Genomic DNA, 16445 nt, shown 5'->3' with positions numbered 1-16445 from the left:
TTTGGGATTCATCTTGTTGTAAAGTGGGATGCTGCTCCCCTAACAAGGAGCATTTCCACTTGCTGATGGAAAAGGCACAGAGATAAAAATCAAGCTGTCAAGTAGATTTAATTGGTACAGTGAGCAGAAAGTTTACCACCACCTTGAAAGAGATGGCAAAGAATAAACTGCTTTTAAGAAAAGCTTTGCTCTTCAAAGGAAACGGCATCCAGATGGCAAAAGCTGGAGCGAACTGACTCCGAAGACTGGCTGGGGAGCATGGCCAGAGCCACGAGAGCAGCCCTTACTCTCACTCATACACCAGCTCCAGGTATCACAGTTTTCCAAAAGCAACTTTTGAAGCTGGAGGGATTTCCCTGAATCCCTATTCTTTTATTTTTATTCTATAACATAGATATGATCTCCCATTAAACTTTAGAAGGAATTCTCCCTGCAGACAAGACTGCCTGAGTGGAAGGAAGTGCTCTCCTACCACTCTCTGGTTTCCCTAGGTGAACGTCCAGTTTTAACCTTAGTCGAGCCTGATTACAGTTTCAGACCCCATACACAATATTTTTACCGTCAGGATTTTGAGGTGTGGGGTTTAGGCTGTCCCAGCCCTACAGCCCTGCCTGTTGCCCCACACGAGCGACAGCTGCCTCCCCGCTGGTGCCCCTGCGGCAGCACCACAAGCTGCGGAGCCAGGGTCAGTCAGACCAGCTCAGCTCAGTTTGCTGTCGGAAACGCACCTCCGCAAGAGCGACAGGCAGCAAACTGCAGAAGTGGGGTTGCAAAAATCACACACGGTGCCGGATGGGCACCTCTCCCCCCACGGTTACGCTCTGGGGCAGCACAGCAACAAGCAAGCAATCCTGATGTCCTCAATGGGGACCCATCCAAGCTCTGCACCTGGCTCATGCCATTGTTTTGGAGAAACCAAACTGGAAACTTGCCCAAACTGTGCCAAAAGCCCTGTCCATGAGTCAGTCAGCACAGCCTCTTCCTTCGCAGCAGCCCCCACAGCACAACCCAAACAGCTCAGCCTAAGGCATGGAGGGGCCTTCAGGAGTGGTTGCCCCCATCCCCGCCAGAGCCATGGGCCCTGGCACCAGTGGCTTCACTGTTTTCTGCTGAGCTCAGCCCCGCTCTCCAGAAACAACCAGACCCCTGCATCCCACCGGGGAGGGGGACGGGGCGGTGAGGAGCCGGCCGTCACTCTGTGCATGTCTCACACAGTCCCTGCCCTATGGGGTTCAGAGCTTACGGCAACGCGGCGATGGCCAGGGGGGTCCTGAGGTTAACGAATTCCTCCTCTGACCTAGATGGTGAGCTCCATCAAGCGTGAGCAACAGCAGCTCAGCAATGCTTGGCTAGCAGCACCCAAATTTCTGACTTGCCAGGGTTGTTATGCACGTGGGCTGTTGCTGACCTGCTTGGCGGGAGTTCTCCACCGAGATGCTGTGAGCACCACTGCTGCTGCCGAGCAGCGCCATGCACAGCCCAGGACTCCAGCTTCCACCTCTGACAAGTCGTACAGGAAGGCAAGAGCAGCGTGGTGACGGGTGCCCAAGCGGGCAGCGGGGTGGCCCACCCATGAACAGTGCCGGGTGGCTCCAGCGCCCACGTGCCCGGAGCCCAGGGCCAGCACCCATTTTGCTGCACGCTCTGGCACAGGCGATGGGCCTCTGCTCCCCCAAAGCCGAGCTCTGCATGGACGCTGCCACCACCGTGTCCGGTCCTGCCCTCGGCACCTCTGTGTCCCTTTTGGGGGAATATCCCAAAGAGAGAACTAGCACAGATTCAGCTGGTTTTTACACCCAGCGAAAGGGTTTGTAAGCCCCCATCTCCTGGCTGAGTCGGCTGCTTCAGCTACATCGTGCTGCCATTAAGGTGGTTTGGAGGAACCCTCTAAAGGAGAGGATCGCAGTCCTGCCCCCAGGGACAGCCTCCCACAGCAGCCAGGGCATATTTCAGCCTGACCACAGCACCATCCCAGCCACCAACAGGCACCTGCTGAAACGTTACTCTTAAAATAGAGCATAAAGCAGCTAAATACTTTGCATACAACAGCAAAAACAGAGTGCTTGATGCAGCAGACGCAGGAGCCCTGATCAGGGGGATGGGGTGGGTGCAGGGGTATCCACCACCCAGCTGCATTCCCCTGAAAAGTCTTTCGGGGAGATCTGCACCCACATTGAGGATGGCAGCAGCGCCTCTGCTCCCTCCTTTTTCCCACCCCAGCCTCCGCGTCCTGCCCTCCCCCATTCAAACTATCAGGGCCTCTCTTACAGAATAAAATATTAATAGCGGCGTAGCGAGCCTCTCTGCAAAGGCTGCATGTATTGAGCTTACAAGGCGCACAAGCTTTTAGAGAGCAGGACACTTTTCCTACTTCCTAAGCATTTTCTTAGTCCTGAATCAATAATGCACTCTGAGCCCAGCACACAGGTCGCTGCTCTTGTGCTCCTGCTGGTAGGGGCTGCGGACACGGATACGTCTCTGTAGCGAGATACAAGGGCTTAATAATCTGGCAGAGAAGGGATGGGGCAGGATCCAAGCAGCTTAATTTGTAGACAAGCTTCAGGGAAGTGCCCTGGGAAGAGCAAAGCTTGCAACTCTTGGGTACAGAAAGTCCAGGTTTGGCGACGAGCTAAAAAGCAGTCAATGGGATTAAACGGCTGCGTCTTTGAACGTGCGCCCACGGTTGCTGGCTGAGGGGTGTCTGGTTCATCATCTTCTGATCTCGGGCTCTGGGTCACCCTGTAATCCACAAACAAAAGGAGCAGTTGCAGGGGTGTAGCCCCGGCGGGGAGGTGGGTGGGGAGGTGAGGCCAGGGCACCAGGAGGGATGGGCTTAGGGCAGCTCACCGGGGGATTAGCAGTTCACAAAGAAAGAGCTGCTCAAAAATTATTCCATGAGAGGCTGGGCTGCAGGAGATGCGTGTGTGTGCCCAGCACAGATGAGATTATCTGCTTAGGAGTGGAATTTTCCGGGCGGCGTTAACCCTCGCGTTGCCCACAGATGGGCTGCGCAGGCATCTTTCAGGACAAGATGCTGGGCAGCTGATCTGAAGCAGAAGCCAAGCTGCTGCCCGGCCAGCCCAGGGCTGTGGAAATGGAAGTCCTGCCTGCAGGTCACCCTGCAAATGGCGTGCTTGGGGCCCTTCTTGGAGAGGTCACCCATGGACAGGGCTGATTTCAGTCTGGAGGTTAAAATTCATCATGTCACCAGATTTTCTGACTGTTTCTGACTTAGCCAGAGCGGGCGTGAAGGGATTTGTGTCTGTGCATGAGCGGTGCTGGCTGCGTTGCGAGGGTGAACAGGTGACTTGGGTTGGTCCTTGTGCACGATGGGCAGTATCCCCCTCCAGATCCTCCCTTTGCAGAGAGAATGCTTCCCACCTGGATGTCAGCCTCCTGCAGAGGTTGTATCATCTGCGGTGCAAAGATCAGCTCAGACCCTTTCCATGGAGGTACTAAGCAGACTATGGGGAGAGTTCCAGAGACAGCATGGGGCGAGAGCAGAGATTTCCATGACCCTTATGGTTTGTCTTGACCCTCACGTCGATATTGGGTGAAGGAGCCACTAATTTGCCCAGCTGCCGGTGCCTGGAGGAGCTCAATCTTCAGAAAGGTGGAGCCCCCCAACACTCCCAGTGAAGCCTGCTCCTGAAGTCCCTCCCTGCCTCAGTTCCCCCACCTGGAGATGTGATGTTGCACTGCTATCACACAACCCTGTCTGGCGCTGTGATGTTTCCCCACGGCTGGTGGAGAGAAGGGCACGGTGCTGAGCTAGGGTGAAATGCGAACGAGATGCTTCTCGAATTCAGAACCAGGCTGGAGGGGGAAGGGGAAGAGCAGCCGTGAGTAGGGGTTGAATCTCTTCTCCGGCAGAGAGACGGGCCCAAGGGAGCTCGAGAGCCTTGAACGAGCGGCGCGCTGTCGGTGAATGAGTATCTGCTTCAGGCCAAAGGGAAGAGGCAAAAAGCAAAGCGAAATGTCTCGCTGAGCGCGTCCCGACGCGTGCTCGCTAAAAGCTGTGCCATGAAGCCGCGGTGCCGGTTTCTGCTGACTCACGCTCCCCCGAATCCCGCACGCAGGCAAAGCGTGTCCTAACGCCCGTGCCGAGGGGTGACCTTGTGCTCAGACAACCTCCGATCCGGGAGGAAGGGGAAGGAAGCGGAGGAGCAATCAATGCCCCAAACCAGAGCAGGGAGGGGGGAGATGGAGGGAGTGACATTCAGCTGAGCCAGAATTAGCAGCAGATCTGTGGAGGGACCCCATTTCCACCCTATTAATAATTCATTCCAGCTCTGCCTTTACCTGCTCATAAACAGCAAACAGCTTGTTAGCGAGGATGGTTTTCTCCCCCTTTGCTGTCTCTGCCTTAATAAGAGCCCCTTGCAGATGGCTGGGGGGATGGAGGTGGCAAGGGAAGGGCGCACGAGTGAGCAAACCACCCCACCAGCCCACCCTGAGCTTCCCATGCCATTCCTGCCCCGGAGCCTGCTGCCTCCCAAGCAGAGCTGCCCTTCCCCGTGGGCACCGAACCATGCATGTCTTGCCAGAACCTGCCTACACACATGGGCCATTTAAAAACATCTCTTTGGAGGGTTACCAGGAAGAAGGGAGCAACGCACAGGGGCTCTGCCTACGGCTTGGAGCCATGCTTGCTTGCAGGACGTGCAGATAAGGGGTTTGCTGGAGCATTCCCGAGCACCCAAGTGGCTCACATGGGTGACCCTTGGGAAAACCAGATCTTCTACCATACATGGGAAATGAGAGCTTCTGGATTATCCAAAATACATACAACTTCACCAAGGTGGTATCAAAAAAAAAAACCAAAGGAGAAAACACATAATCCTGAAGAAAGCTATTAAGATTTCATTTCAAAAAGGTGCATTTTGCATTCAGAGCACCCCCAGCATCTCCACAGTCCAATGCTGCAGCACACGGTCCCATCCAGGACCCCTCCTGGCGTGCCAAGAGGCATCCCAAAATGGTGCAGCAAAGCTGTCCCTGAGACGTTTGCCGGGTTTGAGTCACAGCCGTGCTGCTGGGAAAGCCCGCTTGGGCACTGGGGATGGGGTAGGTAGTGCAAGAGGAGCAGACCCTGGCCAGGCAGCTCCACGTGGCCTCCCTACGGGTGCCGGCATCCCCCCACGTTCCCCCGAGCATCAAGCGAGGAGGGCACAGACCTTCGCTCGGGCTCGTGGGGAAGGGCCAGTGCGGGGCTGTTTGGCTCAAGGGGGGCCTCATATTCCTCCTCAGTTATTTCCACGCTTGCAGCCATCTCTGCTGTTGAGCTATGCCACTTGCCAGCTGTTGGAAAATTATCACTGTAAATTAATTATGGTTGTTTCACCCCTCTGATCCCTCCCAGCCCATGAATAGAGTGAAAATTAGTTGTCAGAGAATATTTCCAGTTCTCTGGGAGTCCCATCCTGGCCACTGGCAGGCTAGGGTTTGTACCCTGAAGCATGAGATTTAATTACCCACAAATGTTATTTTTGATCATAAAATCACCTTGTCTTTTCATAAATCTAGATAGAGCCGTTGACCCTTCAGGTCAGAAGCAGCAACAGTGAAAATACCCTGTAATGACATTAGGACAAGCCCACATTTTCTCCCAGGTAAATGCAATTCTGTTTGGGAAAAAGCATCGCGTCCTGGAGCGGTTATTGGAAGAAAAACCAAGGAAGTTTCCCAAAATGCACATAGCTCAGTGTGGCCCTTGTCAAAAATTTGTGTTGCAGAAAGTAGATTTAACTCTGTATCAGTGGGGAGGAGAAAGGCGGTTGTCACCGGAGCTGGGTCGGGGATGGCATCTTCCCCTCTTGGCGGGTTGTTTCCCAGTGCTGAAGCATGGTGCTGACAGGCACCGGAGCAAACCCGCAGCGTGGCCGGGGTGGGGACAGGGACAGAGATCTCTGCAAAGCTCCAGCAGAGCCCAGGAAGCCGGAGCAGGGGATGGAGGCAAAGCGAAGTTGCACAGCTCATCCCTGGCGTGAATCGGGGGAACGCGGCTGAACGTAAAGAAGCAAGAAAGCAAACGCACCAAGACAATCGTTTTGGCTTTATCCTGCAGCTTCCTGAGCAAACTATCCACCTTGGCGCTGCACGGGAAAGGGAGGGGGAAAAAATAAAACGTAGCAGGGACCGTGTGCCAGAGCACCTGTAGGAGAGGCAGGGATGGAGCAGGCTGGCCCCTGCTCCCCTCCGCACATTGGGGACCCCATCTCCCACAGCATCAGCCCTCCCCGTGGCAGCAGTCCGCAGCGGGGATGCTAGCAGGGCATCAGGCGTTAGGAGGAATCAGGTGCACACGAGGATTTTGCCAATGCGGTTGTTTTGCAGGATCTGGAGGAAATTTGATACGAACTTTAGGGGTTTGTTGCTGTGCAAGGCAATGTGGGGACTTTGTGAACCTCATCAGCTAACCTTTAAGCAGAAAATCAAAGGCGGCATCGCAGGTGCCCTGCAAGCAGCAGGACACCCTTGGGATGCACCCGAGAGCTCCTTAAGCATCGCAGCTGGATGGGGCGGGTGCTGAGGAGCAGATTGTCCCCACCTGGGTGGAGGTTCAGACCAAGGTTTCCTCAGCCAGGAGTGCTCCCAAGAAGGAGGCAAGGTGGTTTCTGTGCTGTCACCTGCCCCACTGAAATCACTCCAGCAACCACCCAACTCACAGGCCAGCAAAATGCTGCTTCTGTGCAGGGATGTTTTTCCCCAGAATTACTTGTGCCACTCAATGAAACTGGATGACAACCAACAGATAAGAGGGGCAGCGCCAACCCTCCTCACCCACGGTCCCTCCACCTCCCACAGCAGTGGCAGGTGCCAGCTGCTGCTAACGGCCCCACAAGGGCGAGGAGGTGCAGCCTTTGGTGGGCACCAGACCATCTCCTGTCTGCCCCAGGAGCCTGGTTAAGCAGATCTCACATTTCAGAGTCTGCAGGAAGCTCCTCCTCATGTCAAGGGAGCCAGACCCAGCTCTTCAGGCTCTTTAGGCTATGGAAGGGGAGATCAAACAGCCCCCAGTCCCAACCATCAGCAGTGCTTGCAGGAGAGCCTGGAGACAGCCAAGGTCTGAGAGCTCTCTGGTTTGGTTTGAGAGCCAGTTCTCGGGGGAAAAAGCCCTCTACAGAAGAAAGGACCCAAGAGAAACCTGCCCAAGAGCACAGATCTTTGTGCCAAAGAGAAGCATTTATTTTATTCCCCTTTGATAAAAACCTTCCTATAAAAAAGCCAAGGATTCCCTCCTCCCAACTCTCCCCCAACTAACAAAACCAAAAGTCTGCCTTTCTGAAACTAGTCCAAGTCAATGAGACCTTGCCATTACTCTTATTAGGAGACTAGTTAAAAACAAGTTGGCCCCAGGGTGACCTAGGTTTTAGCAGAAGCCTTGACTTAAACACAATGCCATCAGGCAGAAGAGGCCCCTGAAAGCAAAGCAACTCCAGGGGCGTTCCCTGGCCAAGACACCATTAAACAAATCACACCAGGTTATGAGAGCTGTGATGAACATGCCTGAGCAGCACAAACTTTCACATCATCTACTTATTTTCCCTTGCTCAAATCTTGGAGGTTTTTTAATTTTAATTTTAATATTATTTTTATTTTTTATTTTTTCCATTGTGCAGCTAGTGGTTGTAATTGCTTTCCAGCTTCCCTTTGGCATGAAGATCTCCTAAAAGCTGGAGTTTTATTTCTGTGCAGCTTTCACCATTCACAACAGATGTCTAGTTTGTTTAAAATATTCAACATCTTAATGATTAATCAAGTAATTTCACCTACAAAAATATATAATTTTATGCTATGAGGCTTAAAAATGGCATTATCTGCCAGAAGAAAAAAAAATAGCAAAACAACTTCGTGCGCTCATTAGGAGCCCTAGAAACCAGCTGGGCTTTGTAAAACCGAGGCCTTTTATTGCGGCTGTTTTCCCCCATTCCCTCCCTCCCCAGCAAGGTGGGGAGCAGCTTCGCCGCAGCATCCTGGCTTCCTGTCATCGCGCCTTGTCAGAGTGGTATCTTGTTTCTTAAGAAATCCTCCTCAAGGAGCAAGTCCCCTCTTTCACCTTCAGAAAGTCCCTTTTGCAGCATTTTTGCCCAGCACCAACTGGAGGCAAAACCCAAGGGCTGGGTCTGCAGCCACTGGGACTGCGACACGTTTCCAGGCACGTCACTCCCCACCAGGACACTTGTCCCACAGAGCCACAGTCTTGCTGTCATGATGTTTATTAGGACAACTTGCCCTCAACAAGGCTTTTACAATTCACCTCTGGGGATTTGCCCCTTTGGGCTGAGCTGGGGCTAAGCAAGGTTCCCGTGCTCTTTGGTGCACCCTCAAGAAATGAGCAACCAGAAGAGCGTGCTGGAGAGCTGGAAACCTGCAACATCTAGTTGCCTTAAGGACACTCACGACTGATTTAATAACATGAGACTCAAAGTGAACTGGTTTATTTTAAGCTCTCTGAGACCAAGTTTGCCTGGCTAATGCATTCTGACTTTTCAATTGAAGACGTAAATATCTTGAGACTTTGGACAGATTCTTTGGAGGACACACGGCTTGAAGGAGGAAACCAGATTCAAAAATAATACCTGGAATTGTTTCAACAGTGCTATAACTGATCTTACCAGGACCAATGGAGCAGCCAAAGTACGGCCATCTGTTTCCGCTCCCCCCTGCCCTCCTGGCTGACTTCAAACCACCCCACCAGCAGAAAACGCATTGAGCATCCCATGGAGGAAGGACAATTCAATAAACCTAAACCAAAAAGGAACACTTCATTTTAGCAGAGGAAGCCATAGTGACGTGACTCACTCAGTGGCTTTTGAGGCTCTCCCCCGCCTTTCAGCACTGTCACTTAGAGGTTATTTTTGCATTTGCCCTCTTACAACCACGCAGCTCTTGAGCTGTGTGCTGTTCCAGAGAATCAGGGTGGTTAAAGACATCTTTGGGATTGCTGCCTGCTGAGCTGAGCATGTTTACAGGTTGGGATGTACAGGAGCATCAGGGATTGTGCACCTCCATTCCCTGATCTCTGGGACGAGCATATTGGAGACAGGCAGAGTTTTGGCCCCGCTTCTTCCTGCTCTTGACCTGCCAGGTCCCCTGCCAGGGACGTGCCCTGTCCCTCCAGACGGGACACTGGGAGGGGGATCACGCTTGTCAGACTCAGTTGCTTCCCTCACTGCTATTGGGAAGCCTGTCCCACCTCCCAGCCTGGCCACCCTCTGCAGGCCTGGGTACTGTTTTCGTACTGTGGTTTGGTCACAGAGCCCTTTCCCTTGGGTAATTTGGGCACTGCTTAAGGAAGCCTCCAAAGAAAACCTTGATAGAAGCATCATCCCTAGCTGCAAAGGTGAAGCTGGCTAGCGTGGCCACGCTGGGGACAGCCCTAGCAGCAAATAGTGGAGATTCATCTTACACCAGCTCAAGGGCTTCGGCAGCCCTGATGGCTGCCACACGCAAGGGAAGGAAGCTGCACAGCAAGGAAGCTCTTGCCAGGATGGCTCCGTGCACACAGACTCCTGCTCATACAGAGCTGGTCTGAGCAGCAAGGTGGGTTTATCAGAGAGCTTTGTGCTGCCGCCTCGAGCCAAATCCCCATCTGAGCCCACCAAAACACTGCACTGCTGCACCCTCCTTCAGACACGAGGTGAAAAATGGACCTCCGGGATGGTCTTTTCAGGCCAGTCCTATTAAGCCATCTGTATGACCACATTGGCAGTAGGACCATACTGCAACACAATATGTTGCCTCAGCACAGGAAATGTACTCAGAGCCCCCAGTGCTTCAGCTGATGGGGATTTTTCTTCCTTTTCCATCAGCCACCGCTGTAAAGCTGCGCTAAGAGGCACCTACATCCCCCAGCAGGAAGCTGTGTCTCATTAGCAGAGGTAAACAATTCCTCTGAACATGACGAGTCAGGAGAGCATATTAAATATGTCAATATCTTAGGTTTTTTTAATCCCTGCTCCGGAACAGCATGTCACAGCAGGAGAGGACCCCCCCCAGAGCAGCTCAGAGCCCCCCTGCACCCCAGCCGGCATCTCCCCCTCATTGGGAGGGGAGTAGAGAGCTCCTGGGCAGGTCCCCTTACCCCTCAACCTGACCCACTCGAGCAAGCCTAAGCACTCCATTGATTTCCCTTGCTCAGTTGGTACAGCTGCAAACAAGTGAAAAATAATAAAACTATAGCCACTTGCTTTCAAAACATCCATTGAAGCACCCATTTAGTATCGTCCCTGCTCCGGGGTTCTGCACCGAGCTCAGCAGCTCCAGCTGCAGCCCTTCCTCCCAGCACACATGGAGATGGGAGAAGTCACACGTTACAGCCTTAACTTTTGAGTGACAAGGGGAGCAACTCCCAGCATGGCACTCGTGGCTTTACCCTTGGGCAGGTGCGTGTCTGAGAGCAAGACAATGTTGAAAACAGCATGAGTTTTGCCCCATTTTATCAACTGGCTTCTGCTGCTTTCCCTGGCAGTGTTGTGCACACACACACACACACACAGAGCACGTGCTCTATTTACAGGAGTCCCCTTTTCTCCCCACGGCTGCCGCTGCATCCCCTGCAAAGGAGCCTGGTGCTCACGTACAGATCAACTACTCACTACTTTGTTTTATCCCCACTGCTGGTAGAGCAGCCTTCTGCCTTATTTGCACCGTGCTACTCACACGCTGCTCAGAAGACAGAATTATTTATGTCCTCTTGAGCTTTTCTAGGCTCCTCAGTGCTGTGGCCTCCACTCACTGTGCAGAATGTTGCTTGCATTCAGTGCATGTCTCTGAGCTACAGGGAGGCACCAAAGGCCTATTTTGCAGATGCAGAGTGGAAAATCTCTAAGTAGTTCCCAGGACTTTTGGTTGCCCAGGTGAAGGTAGCAAAGCCCAGATTTTCCAAGGCACCTCATGTCACACATTTTTTTTTTCCACCTCCAAAGCACAGCCACACTTTGCACACAAGAGCACCCTTTTGTGCAAGCCAGCTCCCCCCCTCTGCTTTGCCCTGGGTATATGCAGGGCACCCTAAAAGCCAGTCACAAGCACTTAGACTCCAATGCTTTCCCAGGTCAAAGCAAGCCCATGGTGCAGGACACGTGCCAAGGACACGGGAGCAGCCTCTTCCCACGCTTCCCCACGCTTGCAGCGGGGCTGTCCCAGCCCTGGGACACAACACAACTGCACAGACCCCAGCCCTGCACCTTGTCTGTTTGAGCCCCCAGGTATCAGCATCGGGTCCCTGAGAGCCAGGGACCAGCAGCCCCCTGCACCCCAGCACAGCCCTGGTGCTGCAGGAGGTCCCCAGGGCTGGGCAGGAGCACGCTGCTCCCCACACACAGCACCTTCCCACAGGCTCACGACCACACAAAAAGCATTCACAAACCAAACCACAAAACCCAGCTTGGTCTTACCTTGCAAGTCTTCTGTGCTCAGAAGGGCCAGACCTCGCACCCAGCAGGCTCCTCACCTCCAGCCATCAGCTCTGAGTAGCTCCAGCTGCTTTATCACCTCCTCCTCCTCTGCCAGGTGGATCTGCCTCCCTGACGAGGGTCCCAGCAGAGCCCGCTGTCCTACCAATCCCTCACAGATCCTGTGGATTTTGGGTCCAAGAGGGAAGAAAAGTGACAGCAAAGAGATGCTTCATATGCAAAAAAGATTTGCAGTGTGTTGCAGGGTTTTTTTGCAGATGGTACCCACTATAACACAGCCCCACGTCATCCCCACGGCAGGTCTGACCCACATGCTCCCGGAGGCAGGGGCTGCAGGGCAAGTAATGAAGTGCTTTAACACACATATGGATGAGTAATAAACCCATTGGCATGGTTAACTGTGATGCCCGCCTCCAAAACATTTGGTGCGTGACCTTGACAATATGTCCTTAGAGCAGTTCAGCACATGCGGATGCGTGCAGGTGTCCCTGCAAACCACGCAAGCTAAGCCATGCATTGTCGCTTGTGGGCCAAATGGGATGGCTGGGCCTTTTCTGCCATTGCCCAGGTCTGCAGGCAACAACTGATGTAGCAGCATTGATATCTGGATGGGAGGAGCCATCCTTCCCACCGTGGTCCCTGCGGGCGGGCGAGGACCACTGCACCTCCTGCCTGCAGCTGGGCAGGGCAGCATGGCCTGGGAAGTGCCCGTCCCAGCGGGCAGAGGGACTGCCAGGCACAGTCATGGAACTTAGTTTCTGCGAAGACAGACATTATCTCATGTTCCCTTCTATTTGCCATAGGCTAAGGGCACCCAGACAAGCAGCAGGTGACTGGGGACGGTGTTTAGGCAGCGGGAGTCCTGGGTCCCTTCTGGGCAGTGGCGGGTGGGCACAGAGCTGCCTCCCCATTCCCTTCCTGATCGACTGTCAGCTCAGCCTCTGGTTGGTTTGGGTAGGTTGAACTGCGGGGTGACCAGCAATGGTCATCTCATCGGGCTGAGCGAGTGCACCCCGAGCATACCTGCTCTGCATGTCCCCAAGGCCAGGGTGCTATCCTGGGGGCAGGGGAGACACCAGGAACACAAATCTCTGCTCTGCCCACTACCGCCCAGTCCTCTCCCAGCTCAGAGCTGGGGAAATCGGGTTTCCCTCTTCCAGACATGCTCAGAGGCACTGGGGAGATGGTGTGTCCCTGGCCCATTTGGCATCAGGAGCCATCAGAGGCATGGATGTGCTTTGGGGATTTTAGCCATTCGGTTCTTGCAAGGGAGCTTTCCATAAGCTTGTAACTCAGCCAACATTAAGCGAAGTTTCTCAGAGACCGTCTCAGGGGAAGAGCTTTCTATGAAAACTGCCCCCATGCCAAATTGAAAGGTCCTTTCCCAAAGAGCCTTGCAAAGGAAAGAGCTCAGCTGTTCTTATAGCAAAGGCAAAGCCATGTATTTCTGTCTTAAATTCCTGTTCAGAAACAGCATCATCCAGAGCCAGACCCCTGGCATACTCCAGTTCAGCCCAGCAGTTAACATTTGACACAAGCAGCTAAAACCAGGGCCCAGTAACAGTGCGATGTGGTTTAACCCCACCTGGGAACCAAGCACCGCATAGCCGCTCACTCACCCATCCCCGGTGGGATGGGGCAGAGAATCAGAAGGGCAAAAGTAAAAAATTTCATGGGTTGAGATAAGAACAGTTTAATAATTTGAATAAAATATTTTTTTTAATGTAGTGAAAAGGAAAATAACAAAAAAAAAAAAAAAGAGAGGAGGAAAAGCCAGGACAAACAAGTGATGCAGCTACTCACCACTCGCTGACCAATGCCCAGCTGGCCCCGAGCAGGATCGCTGCCCCCGGCCAACTCCCCCCAGTTTATATGCTGAGCATGGTGTCATATGGTATGGAATATCCCTTCGGCCAGTTTGGGTCAGCTGTCCTGGCTGTGATCCCTTCCAGCTTCTTGTGCACCTGGCAGAGCACAGGAAGCTGAGAAGTCCTTCATTTAGTACAAGCACTACTTAGCAACAACTAAAACATCAGTGTGTTACAGCATTATTCTCATACTAAATCCAAAGCACAGCCCCATACCAGCTACTAGGAAGAAAATTAACTCTATCCCAGCCAAAACCAGGACACAGTGCGAGCTCGGCCGTGTGCCCGTGATGCCCATGCGATGCCCAGGTGTTGCTTTCTTCTCTTGTGACCATTGTTGTTGTTCCAGGAGAACCCGTACCTGTGCAGCGACGAGTGCGACGCCTCCAACCCGGACCTGGCCCACCCACCGAAACTCATGTTCGACAGCGAGGACGAAGGGCTGGCCACGTACTGGCAGAGCGTGACGTGGCGCCGGTACCCGGAGCCGCTGCTGGCCAACATCACGCTGTCCTGGAACAAGAGCATCGAGCTGACGGATGACATCGTGATAACCTTTGAGTACGGCCGACCCACCATCATGATGCTGGAAAAATCGCTGGACAATGGGAGGACTTGGCACCCCTACCAGTATTACGCAGATGACTGCATGGAGGCCTTCAGCATGCCAGCACGGAGGGTCCGGGACCTCTCCACCACCAGTGCCAACAGGGTCCTCTGCACAGAGGAGTATTCCCGCTGGGCGGGCTCCAAAAAAGAGAAGACCGTCCGATTCGAGGTGAGGGACCGCTTTGCCATCTTTGCTGGCCCCGACCTCAGGAACATGGACAATTTGTACACCCGGCTGGAGAGCGCCAAAGGGCTCAAGGACTTCTTCACCGTGACCGACCTGAGGATGAGATTGCTGAGGCCGGCCCTGGGGGGCACCTATGTGCAGAGGGAGAACTTGTACAAGTACTTCTATGCCGTCTCCAACATTGAAGTCACTGGCAGGTAACGACTGTTGTTTTTCTTTGAGTGTCTCTTCTCGGAGGGGTGAGAAGAGGGTTACTGCTAGAAAACTAAGCCATCAGCGTTTCTGTTGACCGATAAGACGATCGGTGTTTCTCCCTCTAATAACCTCTCTCCCAAGGCAGGGCAGCATCGGTAATAAAACAGATGTGTCATTGCAGGGAACAGCTGGGGCACCTCCAAGGCTGCTGCGGGAGTGTCTGAGAGAAGGGCTGTGTCCTTGTGGAGCTGGTGTGGGAGGAGCTGGGGCACAGCTTGGATGGACGGTTGGGGTCTGAGGTCCCTGACATACCCTGTCCCCAGCTGTGCAAGCGTGGGCAGCGTCTGCCCAAAAATCCCAGGGGTGACACTAGTGGCTCGGGGGGGTGGGTGAAGAATGAGGCTCCCCTCACTGGGCTCCGGCCCACTGCCAGTACAAGCAGGATGGGTTGTCCTGAGTCAGTCCTGCACCCCTGGAGCAGCCCCAGCGCCGGCAGATGAAGTTTGGGGTGAGGGTAACCCCCCGACAGATTTGGGGCAGGGGAAGGCAGGAAGGGGTTTGTTGCTCCTGGTTTTTGTTTTCCATTTCTCTGTACCATGCCATGTGTTATATTATGACATCAACCAAAAAAGCAAAGTAAGGTGGAAAAATGCCGAGATGGCTAATTTCCCATCCAGCTTGTGGCTTCAGCTTGTGCGAGACTTACAGGCGAGAGGGGAAGAATCTCCCCATCACCCACCCCATGCTAACAAGAATCACCACAGCGACAGAGGAGCCGTTTGTATTGGGTCCAAACTGTTTGCTTCTGAGACTTGCAAACAAAAATGTTTTGCAGGTGCCACCAAGCTGGCTTTGAATGTGCTCCAAGGGGAAGGAAGCTGCAGTAAGGGATGGGCGAGCCCTTTGCTCCCACGGGGAGGCAGGAGGCAGCGGTGAGGGCAGCAGCAGGCAGAGGGGCTTTGCCTCGGTCACGGTGTGGTCGTCTGTGTGGGAGGAGCAGCCGTGGCTCATCGGTGTGCCCGCCACCGCGATTGCTCGGGGAGGAGCCCTGGGGAGCTCAGGCACACGGGCAGAGGTGTGGGACAGCACAGCCGTGCGCATCTGCAAGCGCCCGAGTTTCAGTGAAAAGTGCTTCTGTATAGATAAGTGCAGAGAGACGTTTTACACCTGCCCATAAGAAGTATTTCCAGGTGTACTAAATATCCACTGTCCTCAGAACAGCTCAAGATGGGGCAAAATAGCAAAGCAAAGAGGGTGAAAGAATATCAGGCAAAGGCGAGAGAAAAGGCCGGCTCGTCGCCTTCCCCTCCACCCTGAACAGAGCCAGTCCTGCCCCCTGCTCTCTGCCGCAGCCCCGCTCCCCCCGGGCGGCCGAGCTGCCCCCAGGGATGCTTGGTGTTATGGCAGTGGTGGCAAAGCCACAGGGATGAATTCCCAGCCAAAGCCCATGCTGACCGCGATGGCCGGCAGGAAGGGTTGGAAGTGGTGTACCAATTTATCTGGGCTGGTTAGACTCTGTAACAGTGACGCAGAGTTTTCAGCTCAGAAGGAGGTAAATTAGGATTAAATATTTGATGCCCTCGTGCAATGACCTTTGGCTTCCAAACACGGAGTTGACTGTGCAGGTAACCAAGGACTTGTTGCTGCACCTACAGTACCTTTGGGGTACTTGATGCTTTAAGATACATGTTAAAATACTCTCGGTACCCTTCCTCCCTGGAGGCCATTGCCTTTTCCTCTTGCCTTCTGCAGAATACGTCACTTCAGTACTTTTAACTGCTGGCTATGCTGGTGGGGTTCTCCACAAACCAGCACCTTGCTAGTTGTTAGCTGTCTTCCTCCCCCCACCAGTCCACCACCATGTTTTAAACTCACTGTCCATATCTAATAGCATTTAAATGCAGAAGAGATGGCTTCAAGAGATAAAATCCCTAAAACTTTGTGCAAAGAGACAACTAGGGCAGGAGAGGAAAGCCCCTTTGAACACCCCAGGGAGAGGCGGGGCAGAACCTTTATGAGACATCTGAGAGTTCACAGCCACCTGCACCCTGAGGACAGCGCTGGCAAGGGAGGGTCGAGCTGCGAACGGCCAGTGGAAGCTGCAATGGTGGGGTTTTGCTGGGGTCAGAACGATATGGGTTGGGGTTCGCTGGCTAACTCCTGGCG

The 16445-nt window shown here is 53.5% G+C and overlaps 1 protein-coding gene across 1 annotated transcript in view; it reads left to right on the top strand.

Moving 5' to 3' along the window:
• The window catches only part of NTNG2 (netrin G2), a 50736-nt gene that overhangs the window by 9106 nt on the left and 25185 nt on the right, over positions 1–16445 (top strand). Inside the window, exon 3 of the mRNA XM_064468772.1 lies at positions 13638–14281. Coding sequence (XP_064324842.1) covers positions 13638–14281 — 644 coding nt within the window. The remainder of the gene's footprint in view (positions 1–13637; positions 14282–16445) is intronic.

The sequence above is a fragment of the Phalacrocorax carbo genome, chromosome 18 (genome assembly GCF_963921805.1).
Source record: "Phalacrocorax carbo chromosome 18, bPhaCar2.1, whole genome shotgun sequence".
In the NCBI taxonomy this organism is placed as follows: Eukaryota; Metazoa; Chordata; class Aves; order Suliformes; family Phalacrocoracidae; genus Phalacrocorax; species Phalacrocorax carbo.
Note: the sequence above shows the minus strand (reverse complement) of the source record. Positions and strands in the feature narration are given on the sequence as shown.